This window comes from Carassius gibelio, chromosome B15 (assembly GCF_023724105.1).
Source record: "Carassius gibelio isolate Cgi1373 ecotype wild population from Czech Republic chromosome B15, carGib1.2-hapl.c, whole genome shotgun sequence".
Classification (NCBI taxonomy): domain Eukaryota; kingdom Metazoa; phylum Chordata; class Actinopteri; order Cypriniformes; family Cyprinidae; genus Carassius; species Carassius gibelio.
In genome coordinates this window covers 6,218,432-6,235,862 of record NC_068410.1, presented here as the reverse complement: position 1 = coordinate 6,235,862, position 17,431 = coordinate 6,218,432, and the positions used below count along the sequence as shown (strand labels likewise).

The window sequence follows — 17,431 nt, the reverse complement described above, 5'->3', positions numbered from 1 at the left end:
CCAGCCAATAGAATGGGGTATGTTGTGATCGACAGCAATTTGAACCAATAAGTGCGATGCTCTCTCATTTTCTGCAGCCAATGACGAACCCGGAATCTCATCGCGCGCGGAAGAGGAATGTCAGATTTGTGATAGAAGCGGCTCGCCTCTCAGCTAAGGATTGGAAGGTGAATAGCGTGTTGTTTAGTATTTATAAAGTGTTTTTACGTTCCAAAATGTTAATTAAAGTATTATGGCATTGTTAAGGAATTTATGAAGTCGGCGACGATTTTAAATACCGTTAATAATGAATTTAAGTGGTTTCCTATGTATCTAACGTCAGCTATTTATATCATTGTAACGGTTAACGTTAGCTGATTAGCAAAATAATAGTGTCATTGTTTTTACTTGTTTTTCATTCTCCCCGTGCTTTCTCTTTTGTAAACGTTTTTACTGATTTACACAATCTTTCTCTTTTGTAAACGTTTTTAGTGATTTACATATTCTGTAAATCAGTAAAAAACGTTTACAAAAGAGAAAGCACTACTATTACACACACACACACACACACGTTTGTTTTTGTGAAAAGTGGGGACATCCCAATGACGTAACTTTAATGGTTTTTATACTTTACAAAACTGTATATTCGATGGCCCTTCACCAAACCTACATCAAACCCTAACCCTCACATGAAACTGCATTTTTACTTTCTCAAAAAAAATTCTGTGTGGTTTATAAGTGTTTTGAAAAATGGGGACATGGGTTTTGTCATCATAAGTCACACTCTCCTTGTAATACCTGTGTCATACCCATATCATGATTATATAAAGAGGTCCTGATATGTCACAAAAACACGTCCACACACACACACACACACAGTATTTTTAATTACTACCATACATAAATACTACTATTACGTGTGTATGGACCTGGACCTGACTATATACACATATACAGAAGTATTTGGACACTCTCTTGAGTTTTTGTGCTTTTGCTTTTATAAAACGATTTGAGGTTCCACTAAATAATAATTTTAATAATAATAATTTTTAATTTAATTTAATATGACATTTATTCACCATATATAACAAAGAGCCAGTGTTTTGTGTGTGTGTATGGGGGTGTGTGGGTATGTGATATTTGGTGTATAATTTTACATGAATTTTGTGCAACCTGATTCTTTTATATTTGTCATATATTAATTAACGCATAACTAAATCCTTTTCTGAAAAAAAAAAATCACAGGAAACAAAAGGTGGTACAATGCTTCACTGTAAAATCAAGACTGAGAAAACAGGTGAGGTTGCAAACATAAGCTTCTTTTTACATTTCTGTTGTGGGGTGTTTTGTGTAGGAAATAATACAAAAAATGTTTTTTTGCAGATGCTGGGGCTCGAAACCGCCTTGATGCAGTATTGCAAGGTTTGGTTGAGAGGAGTGACAGTGAGAGGTTAGTGCATTAATGTGTTTGAGCTTTGAAAGCTCCAGACTAGAAAGAACATTATTGATGAGTCCACTTTAGAAGATTGTCTCAATGTAATGTCTTACTGTATAAATTAGTTTGTCACTAAAAGTGAAAGTGTTGCAAGATGCAAAATTAATGAATGATATAATGTTAGTAATTATTTAGTAATATTCAACATATTGTCACAATATGTAACCTATATTATCGCATAGCTGACTTTACTCCCATACATACTGTACACTCAATTGTTTTTCATATTGTCACTAAATGACAATTTCACTCCAGGTCTACTCTTCCAAATGTGACTTTAGGACATGGAGATATTATAAACATTTACATCATGATTTAATGTAATTAAAACAGAAGTGTATTGTCAAAATCACTATAGAAGTAAAACATGCAATGTCTATTGTAATAATTTTTTTAGTTTTAACATTTTCTTTTTTTGTGCCAATATATTTTAAATTAACAAAAAAACAAAAACAAACATATTTTACTCCTGTTCTGTATCCTGAGAAAACTTATCAGGAATGTCACACCTGCCACCTGCATCCCTAAAGTATTAGGAGTCTGGTGTTTCTTGGACTTTCCACAGAATTGGAGAACCAAATATCTCGGACAGCAGGAATTATAAAATAATGAAAATAATGGCTATTTATGGCATCCCATAGATTTGGTTTTCATTTTGCTAAGATAAATATTTAGTATTGGTTAATAATGATCTTGTTATAATCCATTTACATTACAGCTGTCTGAATAATTGCCACTCTGATGGTCTAAAGTTGTTTACTGATATACTCATGTTTGTGAAAATACTCTCTTGTTTCTCATGTTTTCCTTTTGTTTACTGGAAACCTTTCAAAATACTGGCAATACATAACTTTTATAAAGTAGAGAGCAGTTGTTTGGGGGAAATTGCCATTTGTATAATCCTTTGTGCTCTTTCTTCCTTTTTCTGCAGAGAGCAGAATGAAGAGGATTCTGGGAAAATGGTGGCAGACTCTTTGAGCAAGTATGCACATACATTGTTTTTGTGTGACTGATATAAACATTTTCTTCTTTTGATCAGAAGAGTGTTAAAAATGTAAAATGTTTGAAGATTTATTTAACAGTCATATGTAATGCACATTAAATACTTTATTTCTTTCTCTTATAAAGGGATTTATCCCCTTCTTCTGCAGGGAAAAGGTAAGCAGAATCTTCTTTGACCTTTACTTTGAAGGAATAGTTTACCTACAAATAAACAATTGCTGAAAATGTACTCATCCTCAGGAAACCCAAGATATAGATTTTTGTTTCTTCATCAGAACAATTTTGGAGAAATTTAATTATATCACTCGCTCACCAATGGATCCTCTGCAGTGAGTGGGTGCCATCAGAGTGAGAGTCCAAACGGCTGATAAAAGCAATAGTAATAGACACAAACACAATAATTGACATCTTGTGACATTAAAGGCTGCATTTTTGTAACAAGTTCATCAAGAGATTTTTTTTTTTCAAAAATTCCTTAATATTATTTTCCCCAGAGAAAAGTCTTAATCAGGTGTAAACTATGCACAGATCAATACTAAACAAATATGCTGGTGTATTTTGATGGATTATCTTTTATTTATAATGGATTATGGACTCCACACTTTGACCAGAAGTGACAATTTATAGTTCAGACGTCTTAATGGTGGATTTTTAATTATAAATGCACAGCTTTTCACTTAACATGACATTTACTGATGGACTGAAGTTGTGTCGATTAATGTAATGTGTTCTGACAGCACCCATTCACCACAGAGAATCTATTGGTGTGCAAGCGATGTAATGCTAAATTTCTCCAAATCTGAAAAACCATTGCAAATATATCATAAATAATTAATGACAACTATCCTTACTATCCAGCTGTGTGTACATTTCATAAATATTTATTATAGTAATACTAATGAAACAGCCAATATTATATATAATGAATATATTCATTCCTAAATGCCTGGTTTGGTAGAGTTTGCTTTAAGAGACCCTTTTTGCCTTTCACAGACCATCATCACGATTCCCACAACACAGAAGGAAGAAGCGTAAAGAGATGGATGATGGTCTGGCAGAAACCAACCAGCACAAACAAAGTAAGACCAAGATGAAACAAGTAGTGATGAGTAGGCTGAATTAGGAAATGTGTACGTAAATTTGAAATAAATGGCAATAAGTGCAGAATTTGAATTCTCAAATTGTATATAGGCAATTTTTTTTATCTTAAAGGGGTCATATAATGTGATTTAAATTTTTACTTTTTCTTTTGAGTGATACAAGCTCTTGGTGCATGGAGAAGATCTGTAAAGTTGCAAAGACTAGTGTCTCAAATCTTTATTAAGGTTAAGAGTCAACTACACCCCCTAAAATGGCTCGTTTTAACTCGCCCCCACATGTCTACGTCATGATGTGGGAATATTTACATAACCCTGCCCAGATGTTCAAGGACAGTCTGGTGCTTCTGACTCACAATGTGTAAGTCCGTTTACATATTTAAAGAATTTTCCACTGATGATTCAAACGTAAGTTGTGAGTAGTGTAGAATAGCGCTTGTTGTTTGTTTCTCAGATCACAAATGCAGACAAGGTTTTATGTTTTACGCGACGCTATACGAAACGAAACCTGTAAAAAGACCGTATAAGTCATTGTAATCAGTATTTATATCCCTACTGGATACAACAAATGCCTTATTTGTAATGGGCATTTATTGTTTTTTTTCTCGTTATGCCGGGAGATGGCTAGTCACGGCATCACAGTATGGCAAGGTGTGTAACATTTTCGTCATAAGCTTGAGGTATTTAACCAATCACAGCACACTGGATAGCTGGCTAATCAGTGTACATCTAGTACATCTAGCTTTTCAGAACTATAAGCTTTGTAAAAAAAAAATCTGAGTTTCAGAAAGGCAGAGCATAGAGGAGCAACAATAATGTACATTATGTGGAAAAGAATGGTTTTTCTTTAACCTTAAACTGCATAAACAGATTGCATTTTACCAAATAAACAAAATTATGTTATTGTTTTGCAACGTCATATGACCCCTTTAAAGATAAGTAAAAAAAATTTATAATTTCTTAGAAACACCATTGGGTTTTTATATGAGTCACTATGTGTGGTTTTTGGTTGAGTTTTATTTCAAGCCAAGGTTTAGAGAATTATATGGAAAGTCTTGATCTCGTAAGAGTTGTTTCCTGTTTGCTTACGTGCTCCACATCTTGTCTTCTTCTTCAGATGCTTATATTATCAAGTTATTTGACCGCAGTGTGGACTTGGCTCAGTTCAGCACCACCACACCACTCTATCCCATTTGTCGGGCGTGGATGAGAAACAACCCATCTATGCGACAGAGAACAGCGCCCAGCCCCCCTCACAGCTGTGGGGAGGATGAGGTCTCACCCAGTATTTACTCTGCAATAATTTTAATACTCATCCCCTTCAGATCATTGAACTGCTCAGGGGTGCATTTCCCAAAGCCATCGTTAGCTATGGTCATTAGTTCCATTAAATTCTATTGGCCACGACGAAACTTGTGACCATAGTTGCTTTTGGGAAATGCACCCCAGAATAGCACGGTTGTTCACTTGGATATCTAGTGTTGATTTTTGAAAATGGATGAACTCCAGGTTCAGGGCCGTGCACAGACCTTTTGAGGGGCATGTGCTGAAACTGAAAAAGTGCACCCCCCTCCCTTTTTTATATCAATTATATATATTCTCTTTTTTAGCTATTCTGTTTGGTTTTATAAGCTTATTTGTATTATTTGGTTAACATGATTATGAATGACATTGAGAAGAGGGGAAGGTGAGCAATGAGTCAAGTATTTTTGACAAACTTTTTTGAAATATAATTTAAGTAATTATGTCCAACTCAATTCCAGATTATAAGAAACTATAGCCATACTGTTACTATAACATATCCAACATGTATCCGCCTACCTGGCAAAAATTTGATACTGTGGTGGACCAGGGATGTTGGTCTCTTGAAGGTCTCTTATTCACTACACTTTCCCTAAAATAAGCCAGCAATTAAAAAATAAATAAAAATAGTGTGAAAAGTACAGTTGCAGTGAAAAGCATTTCTGAAGGATCATGTGACACTGAAGAGTACTGAACTGGAGTAATGATGCTGAAAATTCAGCTTTGATCACAAAAATAAATTAAACTTTTAAATATATTCAAATAGAAAACAGTTATTTAAAAAAAATGTAAAAAATAGTACACAATATTACTGTTTTTGCTGTATTTTGGATCAAATAAATGAAGCCTTGGAATGAATCATGAATTACATTCTGCATGATAAAATATAAAGATTTCAGTGATCTTCTGTAATTTTATTTTAGTTACTACTACATTACTGTAGTAAAACCATGTTTTACTACATTTTATACATGTGAGGACGAGCGGAGAGTATACCATAACATGATTAGCCTAAATGTTAATAAATTAAGTGTATCAGCAATCATAAATCAAAGAAGAAATTTCTTAGAAAAAATGTTATCTAGGTGACGAGGATCACTCACTGCTTTGTGTAAGTTCCAGTTCGAAACATCGCGGGGGCGCACCTGTTATGATTTTCCGATGGTAAAAACAAATTATATGTTGTTGTATTACTTATCAATATACAGTTTTTGACCAGCGAATGTGTGCAAATGTGATTTTTTTTTTTTTTGTCCGTCATTAAAACGGCGACGTCGCCTGCCGCTGCCGGCATCACATTACATTTTCATCTACAGGTTACAAACTAGTTTTTGTAACTATATAGACGGAGCGCTCAGTTTTTCCTGTGGTAAAATGCATTTGGCCAAAATCGCATTTTATAAAAGATGAAATGCTACTGTACGCACAGGCTATTTAAGTGTTGGCTATGTATTGGCTATGACTAGATGGCAAATGCTAGCCCTCTCTCTCAGGCTACTTCCCACCATAGACAGTAAAAGAATGTTTACCCACATGTCTCAGTCAGTCAGTCAGACATCAAATAAATAAAACATTGTGTTTAGTAGTACTTATTCAAACAACAAGACATTTATTTACCCCTCGCAAAACTTTGTTCAGCTCAGTTGTTGTCTACTGTACTGCGTGTTGATTCAATGAATATAGAGGGGGCGGAGTTATCAGCTTAATGACAGCTTGAGGAACGAATAAGATTTACACAAGCTCGTTTTAAGAACTTTCATTTGCTAAATATTTGTAAGACAGACAGACAGACGTAAAGGGTGACCAATAGCATTGATAAAAAAAATAAAAATAAAAAATAAAATAAAAAAAACCACCAAAAAAAGGGCACTTCGGAGTGTAAGGGCAAAAAGGGCATGTGTTCTGCACAGGTTGAGCCCTACCTGTGCACGTGCCTGTCCAGGTTAAATTCAAGCTAAAGTATTGCTATTTTCCCACAGATAATGGCAAATTCTTGCAGTAATGTACTTAAAGCAGAACTCAGTAGGACCACTTTTCTATTTTTGTTTTAGCACATACATTGTGCACGTTGTTTGTTTAAAATGTTTACAGTTGTCCAAGTAATTTTTGTTGGTGGATGAATATCTGTTTATATCATACTGACATTACTTGTAACCCTGCAGAGTTCCCACAGTCCTAGAAATACCATGAAATTAAAACCAAGAAAAAAAAAATTCTATAAACATTACCTGAAATAAATTATTAGAAGTATAAAATGTACAAACATTAAGAAATAATAAAAATAAAATTGATATATGAAATAAACAAATAAAAATGAATAAGCACACACACACATTTACAAATACTAATAAAAATAGTATCTATAAAATACAACTCTGATATAGTCCTGCTTTGCAAGAGCATTTGCTTAAAATACCTTTTTTTTTAAATCATTATCTTTGTAAATCATTACATACGTACAGCCTGAGTTTTATTCAACTTGGCTCACTCATTTAAGGTGCGGTTGGTTCACCTTATTTTTCTCTAGTCGTAGTTTGACCTTGAATCAAAAGAAGAATAAAAATGTCTTGGCACTGTAGTAAATATATTATGTAACTGTCCAGTAACTTTTTAATAGTAACGTTGTTAGCATTTGTTGCTGTTAATAATACTGCTACATCCGGCTACATTTTCCCATCTGAAATCAGTTTCCCAGAGGAGAGATAAATTCATCGTTTTCCTTTGAGTTTGCCTAGAAGTCTTCTTTCACCACTGAGAAATGTCCTTGGCTTCACTTATTTAAAAAAATATAATGAGTAATTTATGCCAAAACAAGCATTACAATTGGGGGAAACCTTTTTTTGATTCATGTTCTTTCAGATGACTGACGTGCTGAATGGCAAAGAACAGAACGTGTACAAGCTTCCTCCACCTGTTTCCTGTCCAGTAAGTTCAGCTGGTGAACCTGTCAATCTCAGAATTCCACCTGTGGAGAAACCTACAGAGACCAAGGTGAGCTTCCATCAAACACTTCTGCTTAACTCATTACCAATCCTTGTTAGGAATGGATAAGAACCTGTTTGTATACTGAATTGGTCTTGTCATCCTTTGCACTACTAATTTTGTGAAATGATGTGCTTCACATGGATGTATCCAATTAGTTCTTTTTGTTTTCAGTCTGTAGATGCTGCAGCAGGCACCTCACCTCTTATCTTCAATCACATCAAACGCTGGAAGAAAATTAGACAGAAGTATTCTCATCATTCTATAATTTCTACTACATTTCCAAGGGGAGAGGGATATGTACAAATGAAAGCATGTATATGTTGTTCAGCATTTTTTTATATATATGTTATAGGTGGAAGGAGGCTTCCAGTAAGAACCAGCTGAGATACAGCGAGAGCATAAAAATCCTTAAGGAAATGTATGAACGTTAGTTCACATACATCACTAGTGCATCTGAAGAATATCTGTGAATGCAAATTTTTCTCTTTAAATACAAACTCACAAGAACTTCAAATAAATCTTACAGTACTAAAAATGAATTTAATGTGTTCATTAAATAGAACTGCATTAACAAATTCTTTATAATAGTTCTCGGCCCTTTCCAACTTTAAATATTTGTCTAGCATCTATCTATTGACATGTGTAACAATCTGGCTCTGATACAAGACATTGTGGAACTGCACATGACAATTCTGTGGGCATCTATTAAATGCATGTAATTACAAGCCATGTAACCATATTTAAGCTTTTTGACATTTTTATTTTGAATAAAGATCAGGCAAATTTAACAAAGAGGTGAATTACCACCAGTATGTTGCAAAGCAATTGTGAATCAGATTTTCTCAAAGTCTTGTTTCGTCGTGACATCTGTTAGGTGTGGAGAAGCTGTTGTCTTTTGTGTCTGGTGTGATTTTATTTCTATTTATTTATTTTGTGTGTGTGCTGACATATACATATTTTTATACATTGTAAACATCAAGAATAATTAAGCTTGATATAGTTAGTATTAGTAAGAAAAACTGGTTCTGTGGTAGAATGACAGCATATTAAATGAATTCTCTGTATTACTACTGAAAGAATATTCTAGCATGGCAGGTAAGACTCTGCTGTAGGTACATGCCCACTACTAACTGTTGGTAACCCCAGTTAAACCAGTTAAAGCTGTAGTAATTTCATTAAGTGTGCTTATCATGCCACCTTATAGGCCCTTGACAGTACAAATGAGAAATCAGCATAGAGATGTAGTACCAGGCTTTGCAGTTTGGTATAAAACCAACAGTCTGTCAAGAGCACCAAGAAAACAGAGCAAGATCAAGACCTGATTATCCCCATGCATCAACAGCTCAAAAAATGGGTATTTGAATCATCAGGGGCGGATCTACTGGGGTGGCATAGAGCACCCTAAAAGAAAGACTTGCCACCCCTGCTGCCACCCGAGTTGGCATCAATGAATTAAAGGTTATGGCAAATTTGAAAATTTACAAGCGCGAATTTTTCGTAAATCGTGATCCCGCTCAGAGCTCCCGATCTGATTCAAATGATCCTCGAAGCCGCTCTGAACTCCCGAACTAATTCAAATGATTTGCGAACCCCACTGACTCAAATGATTCGCGAACCCGTTCCGAACTCCCGAACTGACTCAAATGATTCGCGATACCCATAACTGACTCAAATGATTCGCGATCCCGCTCCGAACTCCCGAGCTGACTCAAATGATTCGCGAATCCGCTTCGAACTCTGGAATTGATTCAAATGATCTGAGAAGCCGCTCCGAACTCCCGAACTAATTCAAATGGTTGGCGATCCCCAAACTGACTCAAATGATTCGCGAACCCGCTCCGAACTCCCGAACTGACTCAAATGATTCGCGATCCCCATAACTGACTCAAATGATTCGCGATCCCGCTCCGAACTCCCAAATTTTTTATTTTTAATGAACAAAAAGAATACACATCACACCTCTGTTCATCAATTTGCACTGGCTTCCAATAGCTGCTTGCATAAAATTCAAGGCATTGATGTTTGCCAACAAAACTACCAGTGGCTCTGTACCCATTTATCTAAATTTGTTACTTCAGACTTACGTGCCCTCCAGCAGCTTGCGTTCTGAAAGTGAACGTCGCTTGATCGTGCCATCCCAAAGAAGCACAGTCACTTTTGTGGACTTTTAAATGAAATGTTCCCTTCTGGTGGAATGACCTCCAAAACTCAATCCGAGCACAGGAAAGATTCCATCTTTATTTGACCCTCTAACTTTAACACTCATTATTCTAATTCTATTCTTTAAAAAAATAAAAAAAATAACTACCTTTCTAATCTTTTTGTATTCTATTTCCTTTTAATTTATTTTGCAAGTGTGTGTGTGTGTGTGTGTGTGTGTGTGTGTGTGTGTAAAGACCTCCAACACTAGCTTGCTCTATTCTTTTTCCATTCTATCTGTTTTCTTTTTATTTATTATATTATTTTAAAGCCCATGCTACATTTGTAAGTCGCTTTGGATAAAAGCGTCTGCTAAATGAATGAATGTAAATGTAATTTTTATGGTAGGTTTATTTTAACAGATAGAGACCAAAAAATCCAGAAAAAAACACATTATCTAAAGGTTAAAAATTCATTTGCATTTCAGTTAGTATTTGATCCATGAAGAATTCTTGCTCCCACAGAATAGTTATGTGCCCATGTGGAACACAGAATAGTCCTGCAACTTTAAGGAGTTACTCCAAATTTCAGCTTGTTAGGTGAATAAGACACCTGTCCATACAATCTGTATGTTCCATTCCAACCTCTCCCACCACCATGGGCAAGACCAAAGAGCTGTCAAAGAGACAAGATTGTAGATCTGCACAAGGCTTGAATGGGCTACAAGACCATCAGCAAGAAGCTTGGTGAGAAAGAGACTACGTTTGGTGCGATTATTCGGAAATGGAAGAAATACAAAACAACCATCGATTGGCCTCAGCCTGGAGCTCTGCGCAAGATCTCGCCTCATGGGGTAAGGATGATTATGAGAAAGGTTAGGTGGTCTACACATACGCTAAAATGGACTGAAATCCTGCAGCACCCGCAAGATCCCCCTGCTTAAGAAGGCACATGTACAGGTCTGTTTAAAGTTTGCCAAAGAACATCTAAATGATTGAGAGAAGGCTTGGGAGAAAGTGCTGTGGTCAGATGAAGCCAAAGTTGAGCTCTTTGGCATTAACTTTGGCAAATGGATGGGGCCATGTATTAGAAAATCTTGGACGAGAACCTCCTTTCCTCAGCCAGAACACTGAAGATGGGTCATGGATGGATTATCCAACATTCTCTTTTTTCTTTAACTATATTTGGAAAATAATGATTTAATGAAACAAGCTTAAAATGGTTTTAGATAGATCTAATGACAAAACCTGATGGGCTTTTTCTGCTGCTAATTGCCATAAGACCAGAAGAACTTGCCTTGGTGAGTAAACATTTGATAATCTTACATACAATATAAATAAACTGTTCTACACATATTATCAGTACCACTCCAGGCACCAACTACCAGGGGGCACCATCCCAGTTGCTCAAAAAAAAACAAAAAAAAACCATTTCTATTAATTTTAACATATGCATATACATAAATATACAAATAGCAACATGAATATATATATATATATATATATACATATATATACACACACACATGAATATAAGCTAACTCCGCCCACATACGTGTTTTAATATTTGCAATAAAGTACGTGCATTTCTCAAAACAATTCGTTCAAACCACCACATAATGGATAACCTGCAAAAGCCTGTTATTTACTCAAATTCTTGAGTTCATCTCTGAAAAATAAGTCAAAATAGTAAAAATGCTTCATCATGTTGTCAATATAACGAGGGCAGGTCCACTTCCTGTTCATTGCTGCCGTGTGTATTGAGTTTGAGCTCCTTCAAGTTATATTTTACAGACTATTTTTTTATTTTAAAAAATCTATTTTATACACCATAATTTTCGTTTCTATAACGTCTGAATATATCCTTCATCGTATTCTACAACAAAAACAATCAGAGCGCCTTGTTATCACTAGTTTTATTTTGATTTCTCAAGTTTGCTATTTAGATTATAACCCGTTAGCATTATCAGCGTGGTTGCTGCTAATCCCGCTTGCATTGCTAATACTCAATACATTACCATTGCTTCACTCACTGTTACTTGCTTTAATGGTGGGTGTATGTCTACCTTTGAGTGCAGGTGATGAAACTGGAGGCCGTGGAGAAGCAGATTCGCGACCTGGAGGTGAGGCAGGCCCAGCTGAGAGAGCGGAGAGCGGCACTGGAAACCTCCCGGGCTGATGCACAAGTCGGGGGTAAGTATACAACGCACTGCTAACAGTCCCACAAATTCTACTCCGTGTGTTTCTTTGCACAGGCCAGGTGTAGGTCCCGGGCGCCAACCTATCCCCCTCCAGTCTTTGAGATCTCCACCCGGAATCGCTTCACTCCGCTCCGCGAGACGGACGCAATGCTGTGATTGTCGGAGACTCCATCATCCGACATGTCCATGCTAGCGGAAGGTAAAATGCACACTCATGTTCTCAATATTTCTGTGCATATAACCACGATCCTGAAGGCCGTCGAGAGCCCCAGAGCAGTCGTGCTTCTCACAGGGGTTAACAACACCATGCTGCGTCAGACGGAGACACTGAAGAGGGACTTCAGGAGCCTGATTGAGACGCCCGTGGTGACGATCGTCGTGTCAGGACCACTGCCCACGTATTGACGAGGACTTGTTGCTTTAAATAAATGGTTGTTGTCATGGTGTAAAGAACAGAAACTGCTATTTGTTAATAATTGGAATCTTTTCTGGGAGCGTCCTATAGGCTGTTTCGCACTGAAGGCCTGCAACCCAGCAGAGTCGAACAATATCTCCAGGACATTTCACTCCATGTGACTAGTAAGTCAGTTTTCAAACTACTATGATGACTTTTGTTCCACCCGCTTAAATGATAGAAGTACTTGCGCTGTCCAATCTATTCAGACTGTGTCTGTTCCCCGAATAGTGGGGACAAAATATAAATTTAATGTAGGATCTAGAAAAAATCTTATTGTGATTAAACCAGAAAAAAATTTAAAATAAATGAACACATTTTTTTTCTAAGTTTGGGCTCATAAACATTAGATTACTCACAACCAAAGCAGTTATTGTAAATGAAATGATCACAGATAATAGTTTTGATGTGCTCTGCTTAACTAAAACCTGGCTAAAACCAAATAATTATATTGGTCTAATTGATTCCACTCCACCAAACTACTGTTATAAGCACGAGCCCCGTCAGACTGGTCGTGGCGGAGGTGTTGCAACAATATAGTGATATTCTCAATGTTACCCAGAAAACAGGATACATGTTTAACTCATTTGAAATACTTCACTTCCTAGTCAGCTAATCAGTCAGAGTGCAGGAGCGGCGGGGCAAATTTCTGAGTTTCTATTGCTGGTTTCTGAGCATCCAGAGCATTTTAGTCAGAAACAAATTATCTACCAAATCAGATACAAGTAACAGTTTAGCGGATATTCCGTATCATAGCAACCAAAATGTCTAACCTGAAAACAAACAAACAAACAAAAAACCGCTGTGCCACAAAAAGCGCTCACAGGTGGGGGTTTTCAGCGGAGCGCCTGGCTAAAAACGCTTTGGTGGACACAGGGCCTAAAAGTAACATATGCTAAGTGCTATCGAACAATAAACACTGTCATGGTGATTTGCATATTTTGTTTCAGTTTATTTTGTGACCATGTTTGTGACCATTTTTAGCTTTGCAAGGATTTATCAATGTGATACTGATGACATAAAACATGAACTGCATTCAAAGAAGTGTTTTATCAGCTTTTTCGTTTGTGCTGCATAGCTGTGGCCTTACCACTCAGCAGTGCAAGTTGTGTGAGCGCAGCTTCTCTGCACTTAAGCTCATAAAAACACATTTACGCACTACCATGACTGATGTCAGACTCCATAATCTTGGAGTCTTAAACATTGAGGTGAGGAGAGCCTAATGTCTTGACTTAGATGATTTTGTTACACGGTTTGCCAGTCAAAACCGAAACAGAAGAATCCAACTGTTTTAGTTGAGGTTCTTTGTTTTTCGACTTTCTTCCTCTCTTTCTGCTACTGTTTTTATTGTTTCTAAAATAAAGACTGTTCTTTAATATTTTAGCAGAGCACAGTGTGTAAAGGTTCCATATTTTATTTTTAAACTGTGGTGTTTTCATTTGAACTGTTACAGTGCTAAAACTTTAACTCTGTGTTACTCAGCTTTTTTGTAAATTAATCTGAAAGAAATGTTGAATGAAACACTATGATGTTTTGGCCAAACCATTTGAATTATTACAGTGGGGGGAATTTATTTTTAATTTATTTATTATTATTTGAAAGAGATTGTGAATAAAACTACTGTATATTGTAATGGCCAAACTACTTATTAAAAGAAAATGGTTGACATCGTTTCTGCTACTGGGTTTTTAAAATTGCTTTCATTTTATAAACATGTTAGTATTATGAAAACACAAAAAATAATAAAAACTGTCTCTCAAATTGAATTTAATGGATATATACAGGGATGACTAAAAAAAAAACTAAATAAGAAATGTGCTTTATTACTACATTTGTTTACAAGTAACTTTATTCAAGTTAATAAAATACTAATAAATAATAAAATCAATAGGATTTACATAATATACTGTAGAATTTAGCTTTTTTTTGGTCACTGATGGCCACCCCATTTGGAAACAGTGCCCCACCATGGCCCCCCCAACTGAAAATGCTCAAGACATGCCCCTGTCTGAGAATAGTCAGGTGTCACTGGCCTGTCTCGGCGCCTTTCCTGGCTGCCTTGAAACGCTGCAGATGGTGGGGAATAGATGTGTGGAGGTGACTGGGAGTGTAAAACATACATCAGATTTTGAAATGGCAGAGTACTGCACACTCTCTGAATCAACAGGCTGAAACTTGGGTGGAGTGGCATAAAAATTACACTGACCTTCCTGCTGCAAATAGGAATCAGTAGTATGTGTTTGTTGCACTTCTGAAATGCTTATGCCTCCGTTGTCATAAAATGGCCCATGCAGCACTGGCATTTGTGAATCCATGCCACTATCTGTCAGTTCTGATATGTGTTATGTTGTATCCTCTATAGGTAACTCTATAACACTTGATTTCCCTCTGCTTCCTAGCTCTGCAGCCGTTTCTAAGGCCTCTGCCTTTTCTTGTATGGCAGCAGCTCTCTTTTCCAGCCTTAAAGTCTCTCAAGATGCTTCAAACTGTGCTTGTTGTATTTTCAGTTCACTTTCCTTTTTAGCAAATGCTATTACTGACTTAGCTGCTTCCACCTCTGCTCTCGTCATTGCGGCGGCTGTGGTGGCAGCTGACGAATCACGTGAATGTCGAGATGAACACGATGCATTTGATGCCCTCTTCAGCGATCCATACTTTTAGACATCATGGAAAGAAGATCGACTTGTGAGCTGGCTTGCTCCCCGCCGTAGAATCATAACTGGAAATTGCTCACTGAAGATATCCGTTTTATGCCCTCTTATCAAACGCCCTGCTTGATCTGGCAGACAGATAACGCCTTCCAATAACAACAGAAGCAAGGAATCTTTTCCCCAGCTTTACTATCAATCTTGGAATAACGTAAAACTGTAAACACACAAAAATAAATAAATAAATAAATACAGAAATATAAGCATGTAAATCAATAAAGTGATCACATAAGACATAATAAGGTCTTTTTACAGAGAATGACTTGCATCACATCATTAGAAATATATTTCACAATTTGGTTGTTCTGATGTAAAATACTTTATTGAATAGTATGCCATATGCTTATGTATGCCATATATCCATTTCAAAAGTATGTGGGATATTGATTGAAAGAGACACTTTTACTAGTGGTCTGACCAAAAATATTAATACATAAAAAACCTTTACAATGTCATTGTGAAATAGAAAAGGAAAAATAAATGGGCACAAAGATGAAAATAAGTCAATTTTCAGAATTTGTAACTCTTGTGTTGTCCTCTGTCTACAGTATATGCTTTTTAACTGAAGACTCATGAGATGAACCTTTGGGCTATTTCAGAGAAATAGTTTATCATTGGTTAATCTAAATTCTCTTCATTAGTCCAGATTCACTTGCACAATTCATGCCAAATTTACAAAAAGGGGTAAGACTATTGCACAGAAAACCATATAATACATTTTGAGCAACATGCCATTAGCAACTGATAATGTAGGAAACCGCAGATAAATGTGCATAATGCATTGCATGAATGTACAAAAGCAATCGCAACTTGTTCAAAAGAATGAGAAACTGGTTTTATGATGTGTATAAATGACTAGATGATGTGGAGGTTGTTCAAGTAGTTTTGATCATTTCTTTTCTGATATGAGAAATACAGTACATACAGTAACTGTCTTCCAAAATGTTGCCATAGTTTCCATCAGAACATCCCTCCAGAGTACACTGTTATATTGACAACATGACTAAGCATTTGGACTGTCTTATCCGTAAACTATGACACAAAGACTTGTAATTCAGATGGCACTGACATGTTCATTGACACAGATATTTATTTTTGAGAGACGAACTAAGGATTTTGAGCAGGAAACTGGCTTTTGCAGGTAATCCATGGTGTTTTGCTATTTGTACGAGTTGTTTCGAGAAATGCACTTACTGTTCTGCAAATGTGAAGGATGATTCGAGAAATGCACCAAAGCGACTGAGAAAAACTGTAACCATTTTGCATTTAATGACATATACGATACACTAAAGACTAGATGTTTTGAGGGGTAAGACTACTGCACAGAAAACTATTTAATACATTTTGAGCAACATGACAATAGCAACTGATAATGTAGGAAACCACAATGTGCATAATCATTTGCATGAATGTACAAAAGCAATCGCAACTTGAATGAGAAAAAGAATGAGAAACTGGTTTTATGATGTGTATAAATTACTAGATGATGTGGAGGTTGTACAAGTAGTTTTGAGAATTTCATTTCTGATTTGAGAAATGCACCACAGTGCCTGAGAAAAACTGTAATTTGCTGTAAAGTTTGAAAGATTATTTGTTTTTAATTAACTTTGGTTGAATGTATTTGGAATCAAATGTAGGCACAATAGTGTGAAACAACTGGCCCATATAATCAGCCTCTTAGGTCAACATCAGGTCAATGAATGGGCTCTCCATGGGACATCCTTTCAAGTCATCAAAAGGTTTCACTATCATTGTCTCTCCATGGGGTGCTATTGTATTGTTTATAGCACATTTGTTAACAGGTATAAAGGTCTGTTCTCACAGACAGTACTTTGGGTTAAGACTGTTTGAAGGATGACATGCTAACATCACTGCTGAAGAACTGCTACACTGCTACCTTCAATAAATTCTTCTCCCCACAAGAACTTTGGTCAAGCTTACTTATTTTATGTATTAGAGAAATCTAGTACATTGGCGAGCCACCCAAACTACTGCTCAGTCAAATACAGCAAAATCTAACAAGTTGCTTTGCAATTATCTGTATCGTAAAAAGCGCTATACAAATAAACT

The 17,431-nt window shown here is 36.2% G+C and overlaps 1 protein-coding gene across 1 annotated transcript; it reads left to right on the top strand.

The window, feature by feature from the left end:
• The first annotated feature begins 65 nt into the window (after positions 1-65).
• Positions 66-8,652, top strand: LOC127972687 (protein lin-37 homolog). Its single transcript, XM_052576388.1, has 10 exons — positions 66-167; positions 1,225-1,276; positions 1,363-1,429; positions 2,406-2,456; positions 2,603-2,632; positions 3,470-3,555; positions 4,691-4,848; positions 7,735-7,866; positions 8,032-8,105; positions 8,213-8,652. Exons 1-10 carry the CDS (start codon positions 81-83, stop codon positions 8,289-8,291), a joined length of 816 nt encoding a protein of 271 aa, XP_052432348.1. The 5' UTR covers positions 66-80; the 3' UTR covers positions 8,292-8,652.
• The last annotated feature ends 8,779 nt before the right edge of the window (positions 8,653-17,431 follow it).

Bases quoted from the DNA above. Each gene is read 5' to 3' on its own strand.
- LOC127972687 (XM_052576388.1), top strand. From the start codon at position 81: ATGACGAACCCGGAATCTCATCGCGCGCGGAAGAGGAATGTCAGATTT. The intron at 2,457-2,602 runs GTATGCACATAC...TCTCTTATAAAG, and splicing joins GTGGCAGACTCTTTGAGCAA to GGATTTATCCCCTTCTTCTG. The intron at 7,867-8,031 runs GTGAGCTTCCAT...TTTTGTTTTCAG, and splicing joins AGAAACCTACAGAGACCAAG to TCTGTAGATGCTGCAGCAGG.